At 36.5% G+C, this 24,410-nt stretch overlaps 1 protein-coding gene across 2 annotated transcripts in view; it reads left to right on the forward strand.

Annotated features, from left to right (window-relative positions):
* The window catches only part of LOC109062165 (pappalysin-1-like), a 73,875-nt gene extending 60,588 nt beyond the window's left edge, over window positions 1-13,287 (forward strand). For both annotated transcript variants that reach the window (XM_042724802.1, XM_042724803.1), the window contains exons 20-22: window positions 124-195; window positions 1,658-1,756; window positions 7,937-13,287. In XM_042724802.1, the coding sequence (XP_042580736.1) occupies window positions 124-195; window positions 1,658-1,756; window positions 7,937-8,041 (276 nt within the window). In that variant the 3' untranslated portion in view covers window positions 8,042-13,287. The remainder of the gene's footprint in view (window positions 1-123; window positions 196-1,657; window positions 1,757-7,936) is intronic.
* The last annotated feature ends 11,123 nt before the right edge of the window (window positions 13,288-24,410 follow it).

A 24,410-nucleotide genomic window follows, 5' to 3' on the forward strand; every position in this document is an offset into this window, starting at 1 on the left:
ACCCTTACAGTTGCTGCTATTTTTTTTGTTAATTCACTCTAATGGAACTGTATTGTCTGAAACCATTAAACATTGTTAACTTTGAATTTTAACTTTGTTATTCTGTCATTTTCTCTCACACAGAATATTGTGTGCACCATGGGTCTAAAGTGGTATCCTAACCCAGAGGCCCTCCACTGTATTAAGGGATGCGAGGTAAGCCCTACCATATTTTTATGTATGTATATATATATATATATGTATGTATATGTATATATATATATATATATATATATAATTAAATTTTATTGTTTGTTTACTTTAAATAATGTATTTTGAATTTATTTTTATTATAGTAATTTTTATTCATTTATTTTTCTGCTATTTATGTTTTGAAAATCATTTATTTTATTCATTTTTATTATTTCATTTATATTTATCTATTATTTAACTTCATTTTATGTATTTTAAATTTAAATGATTAAATGATTCAGTTAAACTCCCACTGTAGGTTTGCATGATAACAACATTATTCCGCTGATAGTTGTCTCAAGGTAATCTCCCAGCCATAGCTTTAAGCTCTATGCAGTCATGGAGGTCTGTTCTCTGTAGCCTGACCTTGAAAGTTGTTTCTGCCATCTTCTCACGCTCTTTGAAGTCTAATACATAAATAAACATGCTGTGCTTAGTGTCTTCCTCTCCTTTGCTCTTCGGGCCAGTCTAGCCTAATCTGAGTCAGGTTTAACAGGCCCAACAACAGCAGACAAGTGGGATTTGTTACCACCTTTCTTTTTAAGAGCAGTTTGTTTTCTTTTTGCGTTATAGACGAACCTGGAAAACTCATTTAGAGGGTATCATGTTCCCAACTTCCTCAAATCACAGAGTGAGAATAATAATAAAAAAAACCGCTACTGTGTCTTCTTGCAGAAAGAGCTGTTGAAAAATCATTTGCCACTGCAAAGACTGAACTGACATTTTGACATGTACTGTATATTGCTCTTTGACGAAACATCATTTCTTCAAAGCACATGTGACTCTGTTCTGAAAGTGCGATTAATCTGCACCTCTCTCTCATTTATAACAAGTCTTGCTGTGGCAGAAAGATGACCGGTCCATTTTTTATTCGGGCCAGAGCTGCAGACTTTTGAACCCAGCTCATCCTGACCCAGTTTCAATGGGTGGTAATTAGCAGCCCTCTGAAAGCTTTTGGGTCGGGCCAGAGAGATGATTTCAAACTGGAAAAGGTCACAGGTGTGTTGGGCAACCTTTTGTGCCTGTCGAGATGGAAATGTGTAGTAACTCCCAAGGGAGACACATATAAGTTTAATAGGGCTTCGGTTTCCCCATTAAAAGCGGCCTCCACCATCCACAAGCCCGGGAATACTAACTCAATTTTTCCAGGGCAACATAATTGCAACAGACTCAAGTCTGTGTGTCTATTTTTACACAGTTGCGGATGTATGCAAGTGTGAATGGCTGTCTCTTTATTTCTTGCTTTCTGGTTTTACATGAATTTATTGATGGGGTTTATGGGGGAACTCATTATTGTTTGACAATGAACCGCAAGAAGAACCACAAGAAGAGTTCATTTCTATAGCATTTTATTGCTGATGTTGTTTGTGTGTTTATATATTCAGTAAATTCATATTACAGAGCTGTTTTATCTGTTTTTCACCAGCCGTTCATGGGTGATAATTACTGCGACGCCATCAACAACCGAGCGTTCTGCAGCTACGATGGTGGAGACTGCTGCCATTCTACTGTTAAAACCAAAAAGGTATGTTTTTTTTTTATTCTTTAGACGTTTACTTAGTCGAATTCCTCGTTTACGCTTCAATAACTGGTAAATAAGCAGAGCAAAAAGCTGTATAATCTGCATTGTTACTACAGATTCAGACAGGGTAATACGTCTTGCGTTGTAATAATTATCTCCTTGGAGAGGAAACTTTTAAGGACACCCACAGAAGCGGGGGAAACTCTCTGAACCCTACCCACAATGCATTGTAGACACTGTAGATGAAGCACGCACATATATGTTTGGGTGTTTTTCCAAAGCCATGGCAACAAACGGTTGCATATAGCATTTCCATATGGACGTTCACCTCACTTTCCAACAAAGAGAAAGATCCGTGAGGATGGTAAATAGCCCTAGAAAGGCTTTTTCTGCACACTTGTGTACTGTTCTTTTTCCAGTGGACTTGTCATCCTCTTTCACTTGATCCTCCCTTGCTTTTTCCTTGAGCAAGTTTTCCTGGCTGCCAGAGAAAGTGAACTTCTCTTTTGACAGACAAAGAATGAAGTAACTTCTCCAAAGTTACAACAGCGAACTCTGGAAGCACACTGGATCGCTCTACCCGCGCGTGGTGCCAAAACAAAAAAAGTTGGCATGTGTGATGACGCATTTCCCGGCAGAGTACACAACTTGTTGTGAAAGGTCTAGAAACGGCAGTTGGAGCTGGACTCTTAACATTTAAATACAGCTGTAAATCATATAGAAACGTATAAACTCAGGGGGCCGTTTGCTTTGTCACGCCAGAGGATTACCCAAGCAAATAATAAAACTGACTGCACATCCTCCTCCCCTCAGAAGCTGAGCTGCTGACCAATTCATTGTCAGGCCTGAATTGTGCTAATAAGTGGCTGTAAACAAGGAGTTTGACTTTCTTTGTAAGTTTAGAACCAAAGAAATTTGACAGTATTCTTGTATGAATTCTGAAAGGTTGCTGCCAAAAGCAAATAATTGAGTAAATTGCTCCGCCACAGGGTAAGTGCGTCTGCCCAGTGTAATTTTTGTATTTGGAGAAGCCAATAAATGCTTAATTTTCATCTTTGTCGTGTCAGTTTAAGGAGTTTTAGGGAGTTATAATATAAATGCTTTCATTATGTAATGGCTATTGCGTTCACAGTTGAGCTCCACCTCTCTTGGCTGTGTTCTCAACCTCAGACAAGCTGTTTTAAAGTTTAAACTAGCGATTTCAAATCAGAATTGAGGCAAACACTTCTCACAGTTAACTGAAAAGAGAAAGGACTCATTTGAAAGTGATTACTCTAAGTAAACAGAACTGTTCCTAACATTTCTACAATACATTCAATATGGCACTGTGAACTAATTACTATCCACACTACAATGATCTTGAGCCTTACATAAACGAAAACATGTTGACATTTCCCTTGAAAAAAATAATAAGAGTTCGCACTGATATTCTTAATCTGGCAATGAGGGTGACACGTAGTTAATTAGCATCAACTTAAGATCAAGATTTAAAAAGCAAAACAATTATGGTTTCATCCTCATTTAGTGAGTTGGGTACTGTATTTTTGTATAGTTTCTGTAAAATTGTACTAAATGATGCTTTCACTTTAAATGAACCAGAAAAGGAACCATTTGCAAGTGACTCCAATTCTTTAAGTGTTTATAATGTACAGTAAGGGATTAAAAAGGGACATCATAAAAATTAATTAAACCACAAACAGGCTTTACTCAGGAGGGGTTTTTTCATTCATTCATTCAATTTTATTTTATTTGTTTATTTTTTGGGAGTGCTCAAATGAATTTGATTGATTTAGTGGGTAAAACTACCCAAACGACCATAAACTTACACAACTGTTCAAAAGTTTAGGGTCAGTAAGAGTTTAATACAGATATGATTCAGCAATGATGCATTAAGTTGATCAAAAGTGACAGAAAAAAAGACTTTTGTGATATTACAAAGGATTTCTATATCAAATAAATTTCTGAAGATTTCTGAAGGATCATATACTGTAACACTGAAGACTGGAGAATATGGCTGTTGGAAATTCAGCATTTCTATTATAGTAATAAATAATGTTTTAAAATATGTTCAAATGTATTTAAATTTCACAATAGTACTATTCTTACAGTATTTTTGATCAAAGAAATGCAGCCTTGGTGAACATGAGACTTCTATCAAAAAAAAACTTCTTCTTTTTTTAAATTACAGTTGTGTACATTAGGAAAGAGCCAAGTTAGGCTTATCTGAGAAAATGACAGACAGTTATAGTTGCCGAGGTATGACTTGCCAGTAGCATTTTTAGGGATAATATTTTAACCTCCCAATAAACATATGCTTGTTTATGGCAAGTTTATTGTGTGCTAAAGTTGTCGTATTCTTATAACTTGTTCCTTCTTTGGCAGATACCTGTATTTTGGTTTTATTTTGTGTGGGAGCCGCAAAGATATCATCTTCCACAGTGACCTAAAAGAGGACACTTACTGTACGTCAGGGTCATATCAGGTCATAACAGACAGCACTGAAATTATGCTTTGATTCCTCCCTCATTTGATTTGGTGGGTTCATTGGATCTAGTAAACACAGAATTAGGTGGCTTCCACTGGATCTCTGTGTTGTTTTCAGTGGTCTTTGGGGTCTTTGGTGGGCTTTTTTCATTGTTTCTTTAGAGGGACTGTATGTTCTTCAATCTAGTGTTGCAATAACTCACAGTATACATTGCTTGTATTTGTCAGAGTTCTTGACAGCCAAGGTCTTTTCCTCCCAAATGCACCATCAATAGCGGATAACTGCCCTCACAAGCCTCACAGAGCAATTAGGAAAAACTAACCGGGGCCTCTGACGTGCTACGAGCAGACAGAAAAGCAACATTGACACAAAGCATCCTATTAGTTTGTTGGACTTGAGGATGACCAGGATTTGAATCCATGCCTTGTAATGATGAGGTCTTCCATTTTAGAGGTGAGGTCATGACGGGAGAACTAAATTTGCTTCCAGCTGATGTTTAGTGGTGCCGCTAAACAATTTTCTACCAAGGGCCTCCAGATTTCTATTGAACGCAGATCTAAAATGTGCCCCAATAGAAATCCTTAGCTTATGAAACGTGGAATTACACCCTATATATGAAACTACATTGCCTTACATTGTGTAGAGAGCACAGAGGAGTCGTATGGAAATGGGATTTTGGCAAAATTGTGGTAGGTCAGTTTTAGGATGTTAACTGGTGCATCCAACCCAAATGCAGAGTACATTAACTCATTAAAATGGTTTGTTTGTGCATTGAATTATAGGCTATAGTCAAATTTCAAGAGACATTTACAAACCAAACAGTCAAACTATAAAGACAATGAGCAGCTGTATACAAGTATATTTTAGAGGACATTTTCTGTTTATGTTTGTGTCTCAAACTGTGTTAGGCTGGCACTTGGTTTAAAATTAGAGTTTTGAAGCAAACCCAGTTGAAAACCACTAAACTTCATTTTTACGTGACAAAAACAAGCAATATCCAGTTATTTTTGAATGAGCTTCATTACATTGTTGTAGGCAATTGTTCAAATCTTCTTTTATTACTACTGAGGCTACTGGAGGAATCTCAGTTCCTCTACCACTGTCCCAATGACATCAATACGGAAAAGGTCAGATGTTGTGAGAACATTCAGCGGTTGCAAGGTTTGCTGAAGGAAAAGAGCACTGACAGCTCAGCTTACTGTCAAAAGCTTCCTGCAGACTTCTCAGCTTCACTTCTTTCAAGCTTATGTCAGAGTTTGTCTGACTCTCGTGAAATGCTGATATTTATACTATCCAGATGTCATGGTCTCAGGGGCATGAACTGAACATTAAAAGTAAGTTTGCTTGCATTGGCGTCACCTAACGTCAGTTTAGAAGTCCTTTATTTGGAAGCAAACAGCACATTAATGGTAGCTGGACAAATTCATACTCTAATACCTTGAGTATAAACTTAATATTATTCTTGATATAATATAAATATAATTTCCGTTTTAGAAGTAAAAAAAAATAATAAGTAATTATTAAGTAATAAGTAATAATATGTAAGTTAAAATTTCATAAAATTATAATGCATGTTTTTTAGATATTATTTTAATCACTCCTTTTGGCTTTGGTACAATAACAATGTGTGAGTTTTTTGTTGTTTTCTCTGTAATATTGTGCTGAATATTCATCACTCATAGTATAATTATGCCTTTTAAATTAGCTCCTTTTTTCTTTACACCATTTTTATTATCATTTATGTACTATAATAGTTTTTATTAGTTTTAATTTGTATATTTTTATTTTCATATTTTCATTTTAGTTAAAATGTTAGTAATTTAGTTGCCATTTTTATTATTACTACTAATATGTCTATATAGTTTTATAAATTTTATTTCAGTTTTATTTTAGTTAAACTTGAAGAAAATGAGAATTGTTGCTTTGACAATTAGATTTTAAAAAATATTTTTTTATATTTAAATTCAGTTAATGTTTATTTTATTATTATTATTATTTATTTTTTTATTTCATGGTTTGAGTTTTAGTTAACTACAATAAGTCTAGGTTCTTAGCATCAAAATGTTTGAAAATCCCTGATTTAACACGCCTGGTACAACTCAGTTTTGATGAAATGTTCACTCTTGTTTTTGAACTGTGCTGTTGTTGTTGAAACTTAAAAGAAAAAATGAACAGTATTTTTTCACGAAAGATTTTTGTTTTGCAGTGTTTTGCTTGTTTTCCCTGGAAACAATTCAGGGATGGCTGAGGGTAACGAAAACATTCTGAAGACACAGATACACACGCACACTTAACAACTGGAGAAGTGTTGGTCGGTTGTAATGAGGAGTGTGGCAATGGAGGGAATGTTGTCAGCCAGAGTTTGTGGGCACTATGAATGGACTAGATTTACAGTTGGGAAAATCCCCTACAGTGGATGGGGACACCAAAAGGAAAGGCCTGTGTATTTCACAGGGCAAGGAGAGGGCATTCCTTCCCTCAACGCTCCGAACACAAGAGATCCCTTGTTCCTCTGTACACATATACGCTCTTGCGTTCCCTCTTTTTTCACTCTGCACTCACAGGGATCCAAGTGCGCTTGCACTGATCTGTTAGGGCACACATACATAGCTCACAGGGACTGAAAAGATGCCGCTTTCTATTTGACGTCAAAAGTAAAAACAAGCTAAGATGAGCATGTTGTGTTGTTAGTGGCTCGTGTCAAATAGAAGTGCAGGTGTGGATCTCATTCTCAAAAATGTATTCCATTTTGTGGGTACTTGTGGATATATGGAGTTGTTCTCACTGACAAACTTTTTTGTTTGTGTTCCAGCTCCAGTGTTCCGCATCCTCTTTTCCCCAAATGGTAGAACGTTTAGAACTAAATAAAAGGATAATAATGCTATTTATAAAATGTGAGCATGCTGTGCTTTGGTCAGCGACATCATTAAACCCACACACGCATTCAGCTTTCACCATATCTAATTTGTCAGAAGTGTAAGAATAGTTTTGACTGATGTTTGATAGATTACATCTCACCACACAGTATCAACCAAGGTCAAGTGTAAGGACTTTTGTTACCGTTTTCAATGATGTTCTTGAAAAAACTTGGTTTGTTTCCCTTTTTTTTCAATCTTTGAACTGCTGACATTTACATTTATTCATTTGCACTATTAAAAAATTGAGCTTGTAAATTTTCATTCTTTTAACTGGTGACATTTACATTTTTTCATTTGTCCTGTAAAAAAAAATGAGCTTGTAAATTTTCATTCTTTTAACTGCTGACTTTTACATTTATTAATTTGCACTATTAAACAAATTGAGCTTGTACAGTTATGTTCTTTTAGTTTCCTTACCATGGACTTTCAGTTTGTTTCTCATCACATTCCTGTCTCCTTTGTTCTAGTTTTCCCGCCAACTATCAGTTACCTTGACACTCATCAGTCAGCACACCTGCTCACCCTTTAGTTTGCTATCACTGTATATTTAAGTTCCTCTTTGTTCACTTTTCATTTGTCCAGTATTGTTTGTGAATCTCGCTCTCTCTCTCATGCCTTTGGCTTATCTTTATCATCTTTGTTGTTGGAATTTAATAAAAAAAAATAGACTTGAACCCATTGAAACCTTTTCTGCCGTCGTAACACTGCTGTATTATGGTGAATATGGTAATCACTTCAAGTTCTTGGACTCAACCCCTTTTGATATTTTGTCTGTGCCAGGTGATTCCATTCCCTATGTCATGTGACATTCGAGAAGACTGTGCGTGTCGGGACCCCGACGCCCAGGAGAACAACAAAGGAGTCCGCCAGCGGTCCATTGGTTGAGCTTGGTACCCCCCTGTGGCACCCAGGGGGCCTGCTGGGAAACCATTCTTCTCTACATGCTGCTTATAAGAGGGCCTTTCCACTCACACCGCACTCCAACATGCCCTCGTTTCCTCATCAAACAGCAACAACTTAAGAGGGTATGACACTCAAAAACAAGCAACCAATCAAACACATTAACAACAGGTTTCGCAAAGGACAAGAAGTGGAAGTTTTATGAATGACTTATGGCAATAGCAACCATAGATGTCATCAAACTAAAGCCCAAACAAGCCTGGGCTGACAGTTTTGTTGTTTTATGTTTGCTTTCATTGATCATTATTTGTAAAACGCAACCATGGCAATGTTGTTCTTATGTAAAGCCAGAGGAAGAAGGGGGAAAGGGAAAAATGCAGCTGTTAATATTTGCCTGTAGTCAGAAAATGGGATGATTCCAATCGAGTCAAATCAAGAGCTCCAAACTAAAGCAAATCGATGAATGAGAGGACCTCTGATGTTTTCGTGATGCCCCTTAACGCCTGACCTCCGAGACTGTCTCGATGACAGTTTAGCCATTCACTGTGTCCTCGCATATCAAGTGTTCTCCGCGTTCTTATATTTATCAATTCAAATTGACCTAGAAATGGACCTTAAAATCAAATCCAAATTTGTGTCACACGAATGGCTTGCACTCCTCTGAATGTTTGAGCTGCTCTTACTCACTACGAAAAAAAAATATCTGGCTGCCGACCTCAGAGCCTGTATGAAACATCGAGGGATGATGGGAACGTTTCACAGGGCATAGGAAGATGTACGAGTGCAGCTGCTGTGGCCCTAAATCACCAAATCCTGTATATCAGCAAGAAATGCACAAATCTGATGCCGAAAAATCATCAGAGGAGGTGTTGATCCAGTGAGTTACATCCAGAGAGAGAGAGAGCTCGTGAAAGAAGTTGTGTTAGCACAGCTGTTGCTGCTAGTTTTGCTGCTGTGGCCATGCAGCCAATTCTGTCTATGGACAGTTTGTAGTTTAATGCAAGTGCAGTCTGCCATAGATTTTACCTCTGGTCAAAATGCAGTTATATCAGCTTTACATGAAATATATATATATAAATATATTCATATACATGCAAACAGCTTTATACATGCAGATCTACTAACAGGTTCCCCTCCGCCTTCCCTAGGGCTGTCAAAGTTCACACACTAATTGACATAATGGTTTCATTCTGTTCTGTGTCATTTTCTAACAACTCATCTGAGCTGAACATTGGGAGCTAATTGAAATGGATCACGCACCCGTGTTTCTATCAGTAAATGAAGAAAGATGTTGAATTGATAATTTATTTATAATCAGTCCCTGATGGGATGTTTAACAAAAGTCATTTGCATGCTTGGTGAAATTTAATTAATCAAACCGAAATTCATCTTTTACTTAAGAAAGATCAAATCCATTAAGTGCTATTCCATTCGTATTTCCTGTCCTGTTTAGTGCAGTTTGATAATTAATATTGACTATAGAATTTCTTTCTGGAACAAATTAAGAGCACGGTTGCATAAATTTAGCTCTGTCTGGTTTCATTATATAGATATATCATCCACATAACTTGCCAAGCTCAAATACACATATTCTTTGGAAGTGAATGCATTAATGCTATGCATTATAACTATGAAACCGATTAGACTGATCATTTTAATAGATTGACAGCCTTGTTAGAGACACAATGGCCACTGAGATGATTGACTAAAAGTGAAATACAATTATATACACACTGACACAGCATATACCAGACATAATTAATAATTCAAATAAAATGGGCAGTCAGTCAGCATTTGCTTGTTGATGAAGACTAGCTAAAAGGCCTCTGTCAATCAGGAAAATAACATTTTATTATAAGCCAAGTGTTCATTCAAAAGTAATGCCAAATTATAAGAAAAGTGAGTAAAGTATTGACCAAAAGAATGTAATTTAGGCTTCATTGTGAATATAATAAGCATTTAGCATCAAGGTGTTCATGCTAGCTCAGTCTAATGTAGCATTATATTTGTAAAAGAGTGGTTATAAAATAGATGAAATCATTTCAGGCTTACAGTGAGTCCACCTTTACAGTCCATTTCATCTGACATTTTGTAACAAAAATATCTCATTGGCAGATATGCCATCGGTGCTCCCCTTTTTGTGGTGCTCATTATTTTTGTGAAAAGTAACTAACAATAACATTAGCGCATAACAGCAGTATATGTAACAACTAGCTTGAAGTTCAACACAATAGCAAATGTGTTATTTTATAGTAAGTGTAATAACAGGCATTGTTAAGATTTATATGTACACCAGTATAAAACTGAGATTGTAGTCTATGGTGGTGTGGTAGTCAATGGCAGTCAGTACAACCCCATTAAACACATTACCTTTTAATATCTACACATTGGTTTACAAACCACTTTTAGAAAGTATAGAGACATCAAAATAACTTCGAAACATTTATCAGCCACCCTCACATTCTCCCTGAGCTCTTACAAATACATATAAATGACATCTTTCTCATTACATTAGCAATATAGCATAGATAGCAGAAGTGAGGCTACTTATCAAACCAGGATATCCCAACAGGTTGTGTCAGCCCAGCCAATGATAAGAGGTTATTTCTATGGCATTAATGTCTAACGATAAATATTATGTTTTTCAGAAGTAAAGAGTTTAAGGTAGGAAGAGCCTTGTGTGTATATTTATATCTGGTGGTTTTATTCAAATGTATCTCTGTCAATCAATATTTTTATCTTTGACCACAGTTGCTGCACTTGTCTTTGTACAGTCGTTTTGTCGATGAAATAGTAAAAAAAAATAGAAAGAAAAGAAAAAAGTTTACCATAAAAAAGCTGCTATGGTCAAACAGGTTATCATAATTGTTAAATTAAATAGTCGTTTAGTGTATGACATCATTGAATAGTACTTTATACTGTGTGTTGTTGTTGTTTTCTTCTCTTTTCACTCCCTTTGGTTAAAACGGCGAGTATTAAAGAGAGATGTGTGTAGTCCGATTACAAATACAGATGTTAAAAACACAGCTACCATCAAATGATATCCAAAGGAAAACAAATCTGACCTGCAAGAGACATGGCACCAGTGAGATGACCGAGTCACTGATGTCTTATTTATCCATGTACACAAGCAGCTCTGTTGTCATTTCTTTCGATGTAAAGATTATGTCATATTTAGTCTCTATAGACATCTTTGTTCCTAGTATCAAACTGTATGCTATTATTGCATAGTAAATGCTAAAATACTGCTGCTTTTATTCAATTATCACTTGGAAAGAGTGCCTAGAACAAATACCAATATATGTGCAATCTTATGAACCAGTATCACGACCGGTTTCAGACATCACTGAAGATGGACCTTTACTGAGCATCACAGTACATACAGTTCTTTACTGGGGTGATCAACCTTTTCTGTCCTTTTTTGTTCCTGGAAATGTTAAGAAAAGCTGAATGCATTCTTACGCAATGTTACTTTTTTTCTTCTGAAGCCATGAAAAACAAGATCAAATCAAATGAAGTTTGGTGAAACAGTCTACTGTAAACTTAACAGGATCTTTTTTGCTGTACCTCATGCCTGTAATGTTTGCTGCTTACTTGTTCAGTATTTTAGTAATTTAAATCTCTTAGCAATATACAATGTTGTAAATAGCAGAATTATTTATTAAGAATGTTGTCTTTTTATTTATATTTACACAGTCCATCTAAGTTATTTTTATATGTCTCCAGTGTTACTTGGTGTGATCAAAAGTCTTTTTTCCCCCTTACTGTTTATTTCTCTGTCGGTTCCTCTGTTCCGGTTTGAAAGCAAAGGTCTGGCGTAAGAAATGACCTGTTTTCCCAGCCACTCAATCTGTATGAGTAATAAATAAAAGTCTCTAATTCACCAGGAAAATGTTATAGAAATATCACCTTTGGAAAATCGTACAAAGCGTTCCTTTGCCGTATTGACTTCCACCCGTGTTTTAGATTCCATATGTTTGTATATTCTGGGGAAATTGGTCAGAAAGGTTCCGTTTCCAATTGCTGAGTAGATACATTGAACCGGTCTGGAGCCGTGGGGCTCGTGTGGTTTTGTGTAAATAGTAGAATAGGTGAGAGAAACTGAAAGACTGCTTGTGGTGGCTCAGCTGCTGATGTTTGGCCACGTATAGAAAGCTTCATGTATAGATTCCTTCTATAATCCAACACGTGTCCCTACATTTTCATCCCCACCGCAGAAAGAGGCACGTCCTCATTACCGTACATGCAGACAAAGTTGTACCTCAGCAAATTAGTGTCCTATTTTGTAAATCCAATTTTGTGATTTAAAGGTTTCAACCTATTTCAGATTTCCCTAGTGCTGTGTTTTCTTGAAGAATAGCCTGAAGGTCACTTAACATCGTGGGATTTTATACAGCTTCTGTATTTCAACACAGCTGTGTAGGTTTTGTACAGTGCCACCAGTAACATGACTGCACATTAATATTATGCCAGTTCAGCATGCTTTTCTCAAATCCCATAACCTGAAGATTACAGTTGCATGATCAAAACCATATTCCCAAAGTCTGAGATGTAAAAATTTGATGGTGTGCTACTTCCATCCGAGTAGTATAGCAAATTTAGATGTATTTATCATACGTGAGATATTTTACCCCATTATGTGTCATTTGAGTATTTATTCTGTGTGCTGTTTTTATTGTTCTTTTCAAAACCTTTATATCTAAGTCAAATATGTTACATGTTATTTGATATATATTTTTCCTAAGTGTTTCTTTTCGATGCCCTGCTCCATTTTGTGTCTTTGTTTGGTCTCCAAATTTGCAAATTCTTCTGCGACTGCACTGACATAAAACCAAGACCAGACATGATGACAAACCTGTTGTTCCTTCCTGGCATATTTCCAAATACAACCCTAAAAGGCTTGACCTCTTACACTGACGGTCTCTGTAAGCACTGGTTAGTCTCAATAAACCCACTTTGCTCAGTATACATACTAAATGCACTGTTTTGGGCACTTACCACAATATTATTTTAATAACCAATTGATTTGTACCATTTTTCATGATTATCTCTGATGTGAGCAGTTTGCCACTGTTGTTTGTTCATTTGTTTGTTTTTATATATAATATTGTGATATTATTTGTCACAGAGCAGACTAGTGTACTGTATATTTTCATGAACTCCTCAAGCATTATTAACAGTAAGTACATCAATGTTATTTTTCCTGATATGTATTATTTAGAAAATAAACACTGGTTAATGAAATGTAACTGTACCACTTGTGTTTAATTGCTTTGTGAAACCTGATGCAGGTGCTTATCCATAAAACTGCTCCTCCTGTAAGTATATTTCTGAAATCATCTCTAAATATTGTAATGGGAAGTGTGGAAGAGCTGGGTTACTGTAACTCGAACACCTTTTGCGATTACCTCAAGCATCTTTAGTCATTACAGTGTCAGTTCACTTAATAGTGTTATGTATTTGGATATACTACATGAAAGCTAATGTTACAGTACATTCATAGCACTGCTGCATAATTGTATGGTATGAGATAAATGTAACAGTAAATGAAAAATATGTGCAGTATATTGCATAAAGGAGCGTAGTGCACCTAAACCTCAGATTATTCCACTGCATGCAGTAAAAGTTATCTTGGCACCGGAATATAATACAGGACTTGATTGGTCAGTTTAGGTGATGTCAAGTGTGAATTTCAGGCCAATCATGTTGTGGAATACCAGTGTGTAATCCTGATTGAGAGGAAAAGTCTGATCAAGCAGCAGCTGTTTGTACTTTTCTCTGTGCGAAAGGGAGATTTGAGCCTAGGTTGACACAAAGGTCGTGTTATGCTCTCTTTACTCTGTCCAGTTTTTTCTAAACACAGAAAAAGTGTTGAAGTATTGAGACTGAGATTGAACTGAAAAATGTGACAGTCATCTTTCATAAGCTGAAATAGTCAAACTTTATTTTAAGGTTCAATTCTCGTTATTAACAAACCATTAACTACAACTTTTGCCTCAGTACAGTACTAATTTGCAGCATATTAATCATAAGGTAGTTGTTAAGTTTAGGTATTGGGTAGGATTAGGGATGTAGAATATGTTCATGCAAAATATGTACTTTATAAGTACTAATAAACAGCCAATATGTTAACCCCTTAACTGTCACTCACATTTTTGAACATAGACTTACATGTGCACTTTCCAAACTAAAATTTGTATAATTCATGAACAAAAACATTTTATAACATGATATTGATGTACCATTTTCGTGGTAATGCAATATCTGGTTTTAAAATGGGCTTTAAAGGATTAAAGTTTTCAGTTGATATATAATTTCTGATTATTTCTAAAGTGTGACAGAGAAAAGGGCAACGAAGAAGACTTTTCTTTTGACAAGGTCAGAACTCCTGTTATGATGTAGATTTTTGAGAGTGCACTCTTGTCATAAATTAATCTATTACTTTTCCTACATAATTTTTAACAAAAAACATTGGTAAAATATCTATTTAGGAGTCTTAGACCTTTCCAACGATATATAGTTTGTCATGATTAAGGATTTAGTGAAGTAAACGTAGGCGTCCCGTATACGGGACGGGGTGACAGTTAACAGGTTAATAATAGGCATGCTCATATGCAACTAATAGTGAGACTTTGTCCGTATACTAAAGTGTTAAAGGAACACGCCAGAGTTTTTCCATATTCCACTATGTTCTTCCCTCAACTTAGCCAAGTTGATACGTACCTCTCCCATCTCAGTGCATGCACTCAATCTCTGTAGCGCGTGGCGCCACTATGCTAGCGTTTAGCTTAGCAACATTCATTCCTTAGGATCCAAACAGGGATGAATTTAGGAGCTACCAAACACTTCCATGCTTTCCCTATTTAATGACGGTTACATCAGTAGGTGACACAAAATAAACAGTGGCGATTTCCTCAGCAGATAAAAATGATAACTATAATGTAGTGACTCCTAGTGATGACATTACTGCGCAGAGGTCAAAGTGCTTGAATCAGGTTTCGTTTTTCTGCGTTTTCCCATCCGTAGCAAGATTTTAATAGGACAGTGTGCAAGGACCTTAACCGCTGAAATTTATAGAGTCATAAAATATTCTGGCCTATTTGTCTCAGGGACTTTTATTTCCATTTATACAGTATATGTATATTTTGGACAAATAATGAAACCTCACTAAAACATCATTAACCCCTTTGTTGCCTGGTTCTTGTGCTTACATGGTAACTGTAGTTTTAAGATGAATTAATGAGCAGTAGCCTATTCTTGCTGCCTTTAGGTTCAAAAAAGAGAAAAAAAAAAATGCAACAACATCATCACAACATTCTTTTGTTTGTTTTGTTGTTTTGTTTTGTTTTGTTTTGTTTTGTTTTGCTTTTCTACATCTTTAGAAATTTAAAAAAGCATCATTACAAACTATTCATTGCATATAGGTTTGTGGGTAATATCAACTGAAAAACCTTGCACACACACTACCGTTCAAAAGTTTGGGGTCAGTCATTTTTATAATTAAAACTTCTATTCAGCAAGAACATGAAATTGTTCTAAAGTGACAGTAAAGACTTTTACATTGTAATAAACAAATAAATAGATTGTTCTGAATTTTGTATTCATCACAGTATCGTGAAAAATATGTATCACAAATATTTCCACAAAAAACAAATATATACACTGTATTTTATTGACATTTTGTAAATTATTTATTCATGCAAGTTTCATATTAATGAAATAATAATAATTAAAATGTCATAATTCAGTTTTCTGGAGAAATTCAGCTTTAAATTTTAAAACTTTTTTTAAGTATAGTAACATTTATTGATCAAATTAATGCAGCTGAACACAAGAAACTTCTTTCACAAAAAAAAAGAATTAATAAATTAAAAAAATATATATAATAATAATAATAATAATAATAATAATAATAATAATAATAATAATAATAAAAGCCCAAACATTAACATCAGTGTATATACTTCCAAAATCTATCAAGCATATTGTTTTCACCCACATACACTATATATAAAGGTGTTTTACCTGTATTTTGAATTTAGCACTTCAATTGTGTTGTGTTTTAGGGTTAATGGAAATATCTGTAAAATTAATGGATAATGTCTGGGCAGAAAATTACCAGTCCATTTTCCGGGGGTGGGGTGGGGGGTTTACAGTACTCTGATTTGGGTCTTGCATGCTATTAACAATGGAACGTGTACAATCCTTTTTCCATTGGCCTTTGTAAGTCGGTTAAACACATTTGCCCCGGCCATTTCAGCCAACCGTGTTTGTGTTTTCCTGTGATCGGAGGCCACTCTGAGTAGGCAGTAAAATTGGCTTGAGCGAGACAACTGCGGCTTTGTGGTTTTAAGAGCGGCCAGTTTAGTCCCAGCCACACGAGGTCACCCAGAGGCCCGACAGCAGCTGAAATCAAAGCGGGTGTCCCTCTTTCACTGAGGGATTTTCCCCCGGCTTCCACAAGAGAGGAAAAACTGAAAAGCAAATCAGTTTTGGAAATGCACTTGACCTCAGGCAATGGCAGTGAACAATTATACCGAGCAGTGGAGCTTGTTATTTTTCAGCTCTGTTCTGGGATCAATTGGGGAAACTGGTGAAAGAAAACACTACTGCTAAAGACTGGTGGTTAGTGTGAAAATACAAGTGCTATAAACAAGCCTACAGGAAATGAGAATAAATAGCTGTTTCTTTATTTGTATCAGGCTGTTTATTTACTTGGAAACTTATGAGGATCATATGCATGTAGTCAACATTATGACTGCTGGCTACGGTGGCATTATTTCATTTTACACTACCCAGAAATGATTTTCATGTTTGTATTAAAGCAAATAATGTTTATTTAACTTGTTTCTACACCAATTATTTGTCAGATGAATGAAATATCCAACTAATCCATAATCAGATATGTCCAATAATTCCAAAGAATATTTTAAACACATTATTTCCTAGGGATTGATATTTATTAAATATTTTTTTTAATTAGTTTTTGTTGTTGTAGTCTTTTTTAACTAGTGGTTTCATCATAATTTTTGCTACTTTTCAAATGCCTTTGAATGTATATTGTTTTACCAATGGCCCAGGCCTAATATTAAAATATGACAATTGCTTGATATAAATAAAAATAAAACATACATTATTATATTTTTTTAACTAATTGACTAATAATAATTTAATCTGAGGGGAATAAATTACTTAAATATTAATTGTGTAATTTAAATTTTTTCATTTCCAGCATATAGACATGTAAGATGCAGAGAGAAAGCGAGCTTTATGAACAGCATATTAGATGCTTCTGAAACATATACTACATGTAAACAGTAATGATTTGAGGCTGCCTCTTAAATGAATGCACATTCCCTGATACAAATATAAACTCTAAATGTGTAATGGTTAAAGGTAATAAAGGCTTTAAAAATTTAAAGCAAGGAAAAAAAAAAAATTCATATAGCACCAGTTCTGCCCCATTTAGTGTGAAATGTGATGTTTGTGGTACAAAATGTACCCAGGGCCTATATGTGATATTTTTATGAGCCTATGCTTACACCCGCAGAATTCACTGCTGCTGAAAAACAGCCCAAATACAATGCAGGTCTGCTGCTGGGGTTCCAGCGGATTGTGTTACTTTCCAGAATTCTCCTGGCACTCGATGAAGACACAGGGCCATTATCCTCGCATAGTTGCTTAAATAGTTCTCCCCGTATAATTTCAGCATTAATGTTAAAGCAAAAATGAGCCTTACCAGCTCATATTTTTTCCAGCGTCATGACCACCTCATCACTCTCTGCTCTCTCTAATCCCCAAAGACATGTTTAGCCCTGTGAGACCCTTCAAAAAAGGCAAACAGTAAAAACCATCACACCCAAGCAGTCATGATTTTCAAATGTCTTTTTTTTTTTCTTTTTTTTTTTTGAGGCAACAGTAGCAGCTACAGACGACATAACCTGCTCCATCTCTTTGTGCTGAAAGATGTTGACAATTATGCTGTTACAAACATTTATGGCTTACTTTGTTTTGTGGAACACAAACATCCATGAAATGCTCCAGAACCGATCTATATGGAGATCACTCACAGCAATTAGTTTTTCAAACATCCATTTGCCTTTCTTTACACATCTTTAAAGTCACTAACATGGAACAATGGCAAATTGACAGAAACAGCATACTTTAAATTAAGACTTTGCTTCAATTTATTAATGAGACAAGCTCTAGAATTTTGGTCATTATATTTTACAACACTGTTTTGTCTCACATTATGCTGTAAAAGTTATCGCTCTGTCTGGGACGGCTTTGATTGAAACAAAGACATCTGGATCTAGGTCTTTTTTCACTGCAAAGTATTTTCTGATCCAATAAAAAGACTTTAATGCTTTTAATCATTTTTATGAAATGAGATATGTGTTGAAGGGTGTTTGGGTTAACATATTTGCACAAGATATACCCCTAATTAATGTAGAGCAGTGAACAATGGGGGTTATTGACTAATTAAAGTCAATACAGACTTTTGTCCCTTTTATCATTACCTATGAATGATGATAAGCATCTGATGCGAAGGGTGTGAATTTCTCAATCATTTTTCCCCCATCTATTTTGTTTTTTTGTTGTTGTTGTTTTGTTTTCCCAACCCAAATGCTGGGTTTAGCTTGTTGGGTCTTTTTTTTACTGGGTTATTTTTTTATATTTTTTTACCCAGGTGCTAGAGTTTTTCTGTATCTAAGCTGCTGGGTCATTTATAAAAATTGCTGGATTATTTTTTTCTACCCAACCACTGGGTTGAGCCTGCTGGGTGATTTGCTGAGTAGTTTTTGTGTTACCCAGCAGTTGGGTTAGTGGCTGGGTCAATCTAACTGAGAGCTAAAATAAAACTCCCCTTTCCCCAAAGGGAGTAAAAGTTCCAGGGGGTCCCCTCGGTAGAAATCGCGATCACGTTCCCCTCGGTAGAAATTCCCTTAACACCTTCTTTCATCTTCAGAACACAAATTAAAGGGGTCATTGGATGCTACATGCACTTTTACAAGTTGTTTGAACTGAAATGTGTGTCGGCAGTGTGTGTACACAACCACACTATAATGACAAAAATCCAGCCAGTGTTTTTTTTTTTTATTCTCGTTAAATCATTTCCCCTTTCTCAAATCGAGCCGATCTCAGATGCCCCTCCCATGATAGTTTGATTGACAGTTGCGTTTCAGCACAGACTGGACTGGTGTCTTACCTTAGACCCACCCTGAGTGAGCTGTCATCAGCCCGCCATTGTTTCACCACCAGAGCAGATGTAGACAAGAATGTCTCCTAAGCGATTGAGGTGTTCTGTTGTTGAATGTAATAATGAACATAGCAGTCATCATTTACTCCTGACATCTGAGCTGCTGAAGACACAGTAGATTATGTTTGTTTTTGAAGGGAATGTGCCCCCGATCTCCCTGAATGTGTCTATGTTCGCACAAATCATTCATGAAATAGGTGTTCCTGTGGCTCATTGGCAGAGCATTGTGGTAGCAGTTCAAAAGGTTGTGGGTTCAATTCCCAGGGAACACGTTAGGTCAAAAAATGTAAGCCTGAATGCACTTTTAGTTGCTTTGGATAAAAGCATCTGCTAAATGCATAAATGTAAATGTGATCCAGCTTCTACAGAAGAAGTGAGTATGAGCTTTTTTAATGAATCTCTGCAAATTGGCTTTCCTAATAATGTGCTTATTAGCAAGTTTCACAATGAATGTGGCTAAAGTAAGCAGTACCTCAGAGAGGAGCTCAGAAGAGATAGGCAGGGTCAGCAGAGCTCTTTGCATTTAAAGAAAAGTGCTACAAAACAGCTTGCTCTGAAAAGAGCTGTTTTGACAGGGTAAAAAGGGTTTATTTTTCACTACTATTGAGAAATTTTAACCAAACTATGTTACAGACTTTTCATTAAGACCATAAAGAATCATATCAACTTGCATCCGATGACCCCTTTAAGATATTTTTGATTGAATCCGAGAGCTCTCAGACCATCCATAGGCGACAACAACACAAACGTAGCAAGGACAGCAGTAAAATAGTCCATGTGACATCAGGGATTCAACCGTACGAAGCTACGAGAATACTTATTGTGCACAAAGAAAACAAAAATAATGATTTTATTCAACAATTCTTCTCCTCTTCATCCTGTCTGCAACAGTGCGCTGCAATTGTGGAGAGAGTATCACAATGTATGCGCTTGCTTTCGGTTCATGTAAACAACATTTGGAATAACATGAGGGTGAGTAAAGACATCATTTTCATTTCTGAGTGAACTATTCCTTTAACCCACTTTCAGTACTTAAGGATTGGGGCTATTGTGAATGATATTAGGCAACAGAGATGTGGTAGTTTTACTATGCAAAACAGAGATAAAGACATGACTCCATGTATTCTATTCATAGGGGATCTGAGAGTGAAACGCGAGGCAACGGTATTCCTTTCGAACAGCAGCCGGGAATCACTGGCTCAGATTTTTGTGACACCAGCACTTTAAATTTATGTAATATTGTAAATTATGCTGTATTCACCCAAATAAATTAAATTTGTCTTATGTTTTTGTTAATTTATGTAATATTGTAAATTATGCTGTATTCACCCAAATAAATTAAATTTGTCTTATGTTTTTGTTCATGGGTGTTCTTGCTTATTAATAAATGGTCATCTTTTGATTATTGCTGTTGCCTCATGTAATTCTGTGTGTGATTTTTAATTTTAAGCCAATATTTTAAGCCAGCAATATAGTAATTTTTAAATAATAGTTGACTTAAATAAAAACAAGCCAGCATGTTGGGTAAAAACATTTAACCCAAATGAACCCAGCATGTGTTCTGTCCAATATTTACCCAGCGCTGAGTTGCCAAATAACCCAAGTTGGGTTCTTTTTAACCCAGTATTTTTTAGAGTGTAGCTATGAGTGAAATATTTTCATCTAATAAAAAAGGCAAGAAATTTTCATGAGAAAACAGTGGGGTTTTGTTGTTTTGTTTTTTTACACAATTTTTTTTTAATTGTTGTAAAAATAGTGATATTTGATCTGAAAATGGCTCAATCTGTCATATTTATATAACAATGATGCCAATTTATGTATATTGTCCTTGATAAATGAATAGTTTTTTTTATTTATTTTTACTAATGCACAGATAATTTCTTACTAATGTACATATACAAGTATAGAATAAAAAAAAAAAAAAAAAAAAAAATACGAATGTTTTCAGTTGGACTTTGCCACAGTTGCAACGGTCCTTTTCGAGGGGCATGAGGGCTCTGCTGTCTACACAAACTGGGCTGGGACCATGGACAGGCTCTTGGGTAAGGGTTCGAATGAGCTCTTTGCATTTGGTCTGCATTTGGCAGCTGACGAAACACAAAAGTTTTTTTTGTCTTCATTGCTTTATTCATTTATTTATTGCTGACTTCTCAAATAAATATGGCTGTTTGGACATTGGTTAAAGAATCCTCTGACCTCTGTTCATATTTTTCCTCCTTCTAAGCTTATATACATCTAAGTTGTCCTGTTGAAAAAACAAAACAGACATAGTCATGTAATGCTTCAACCATTTCAACATGAGTGGTCTATGAATTAAAAGGGTATGATACTAGATACAGACTAATGTTTATATTGAATTTAAAAGAGTTTGGCAATAGTTAAAAATTAGGGGACACACATTCACTATTAACTAAAAATTTTCCCTCAATAAACTCTTAATTTTACTTATTGATAGTGTGGAATTACAAATTTAAGAATCTGTTTAAAATATGATGATCCTATATTCTGACATAGCATCACATGAAAAACTAAGGTGAAGTACATTGTATTGAGCATTTAGGGTAAATATGATGACATCAGACAAATGATTCTCTTAAGCAAAGTCTTTGACGAGTTTCCGGCCTGTTCCTGTTCTCTTATTGTTAGTCAAATGAACCAGATTACTGAGACTATCACCTTTTGTTTGTAATGGCTCTTGGTGCCTCTGCCCCAGTCTTTGAGTAGTTATGCTGATTGGATTAGGACTGGTGAAATGGGGCAGGTTGCTATAACTGAATACTTCATTTGCATGCGTCACCCAGGTGCTTTGTCTCAATTTCTAAGCACTGCCCCCTAAATGTATATAAACTACAATGTATCACTGCCTGTATCTTTGGCTCAGATGCTTTCTCTAAGAAACACACTACCATGGGTTCCTCCTCAGGGGAATGTACTACCATAGGTTTCTCCTCTGGAGAACACAGTTCCATGTAGTAGGCAGTACCATGGGTTCCTCCTCTGGGGAACACACTACCATGGGTTCTTCCTCTGGGAAAGACTCAGGCATGGGTGCTTCTCTTGACTTGGTAGGTTGGTATGCTCACTGTGACATTTTTGCTTTACTACACTGAACAAAATTATAAACGCAACACTTTTGTTTTTGCCCCCATTTTTCATGAGCTGAACTCAAACTCTCATTAAGACTTTTTCTATGTACACAAAAAAAGGCCCATCTCTCTCAAATATTGTTCACAAATCTGTCTAAATCTGTGTTAGTAAGCACTTCTCCTTTGCCTAGATAATCCATCCACCTCACAGGTGTGGCATATCAAGATGCTGATTAGACAGCATGATTATTGCACAGGTGTGCCTTAGGCTGGCCACAATAAAAGGCCACTCTAAAATGTGCAGTTTTCCTGTATGGGGTTAGTCAGTATCTTGTGTGACCACCATTTGCCTCACGCAGTGCAACACATCTCCTTCGTATAGAGTTGTTCAGGTTGTTGATTGTGGCCTGTGGAATGTTTGTCCATTCCTCTTTAATGGTTGTGCGAAGTTGCTGGATATTGGCAGGAACCGGAACATGCTGTCATATACGCCGATCCAGAGCATCCCAAACACGCTTAATGGGTGACATGTCCGGTGAGTATGCTGGCCATGCAAGAACTGGGATGTTTTCAGGTTCCAGTAATTGTGTACAGCTCCTTGCAACATGGGGCCGTGCAATATCATGCTGCAACATGAGGTGATGGTCGTGGATGAATGGCACAACAATGGGCCTCAGGATCTCGTCACGGTATCTCTGTACATTCAAAATGCCATCAATAAAATGCACCTTATATCCATAACATATGCCTGCCCATACCATAACCCCACTGCCACCATGGGCCACTCGATCCACAACATTGACATCAGCAAACCGCTCACCCACACAGCACCATACACGCTGTCTGCCATCTGCCCTGTACAATGAAAACCAGAGAATCTTTGGTTATGCAAACCGACTGTTGCAGCAGCTGTCCGGGTGACTGGTCTCAGACGATCTTGGAGGTGAAGATGCTGGATGTGGAGGCCTTGGGCTGGTGTGGTTACATGTGGTCTGCGGTTGTGAGGCCGGTTGGATGTACTGCCAAATTCTCTGAAACGCCTTTGGAGACGGCTTATGGTAGAGAAATTAACATTCAATTCACAGGCAACAGCTCTGGAGGACATTCCTTCAGTCAGCATGCCAACTGCACGCTCCCTCAAAACTTGGGACATCTGTGGCATTGTGCTGTGTGATAAAACTGCACATTTTAGAGTGGCCTTTTATTGTGGCTAGCCTAAGGCACACCAGTGCAATAATTATGCTGTCTAATCAGCATCTTGATATGCCACACCTGTGAGGTGGATGGATTATCTCGGCAAAGGAGAAGTGCTCACTAACACAGATTTAGACAGATTTGTGAACAATATTTGAGAGAAATAGGCCTTTTGTGTACATAGAAAAAGTCTTAGATCTTTGAGTTCAGCTCATGAAAAATGGGGGCAAAAACAAAATGTTGCGTTTATACGTTTGTTCAGTGTAGATGAGGACCTTCAGGGTTCTGCTGCCTCCACAATTTCTTTGTATGTATTTGTATTTAGCAGACGCTTTTATCCAAAGCAACTTAGAGTGGATTCAGGGTATACATTTTTTACCAGTGTGTGTGCTCCCTGGGAATTGAACTCAGGACCTTTTGCGCTGCTAACACAATGCTATTCCACTGAGCCACAGGAACACTATATTTTGATTGTTGTTCATATAAATCATTAATTCAACAACGTAGCTTATACATAACACTTAGGCTATAGCCTAGTTTCCATAAGGAAACTGTAATTCTAGTAAAACGCAATTCATACCTGAAGAGTCTTATGGCGCTTTTCCACTGCGTGGTACGACTCTCCTCGGCACAGCTTCAGTACGGTACGGCACGGCTCAGCTCGGTTTGCATTTCCACTGTAGTTTAGTATCATTTTAGAGTGGGCGGGATTATTCACATGTCGTTATTGTTGTAACGCCTCTACTGCCACGACTCCTAAAAAAACGTTTTCATTCCGCGTTGCCCCATCAAGCTCTCACTGGATCCGCTCCTC

The sequence above is a fragment of the Cyprinus carpio genome, chromosome B5 (genome assembly GCF_018340385.1).
Source record: "Cyprinus carpio isolate SPL01 chromosome B5, ASM1834038v1, whole genome shotgun sequence".
Classification (NCBI taxonomy): Eukaryota; Metazoa; Chordata; class Actinopteri; order Cypriniformes; family Cyprinidae; genus Cyprinus; species Cyprinus carpio.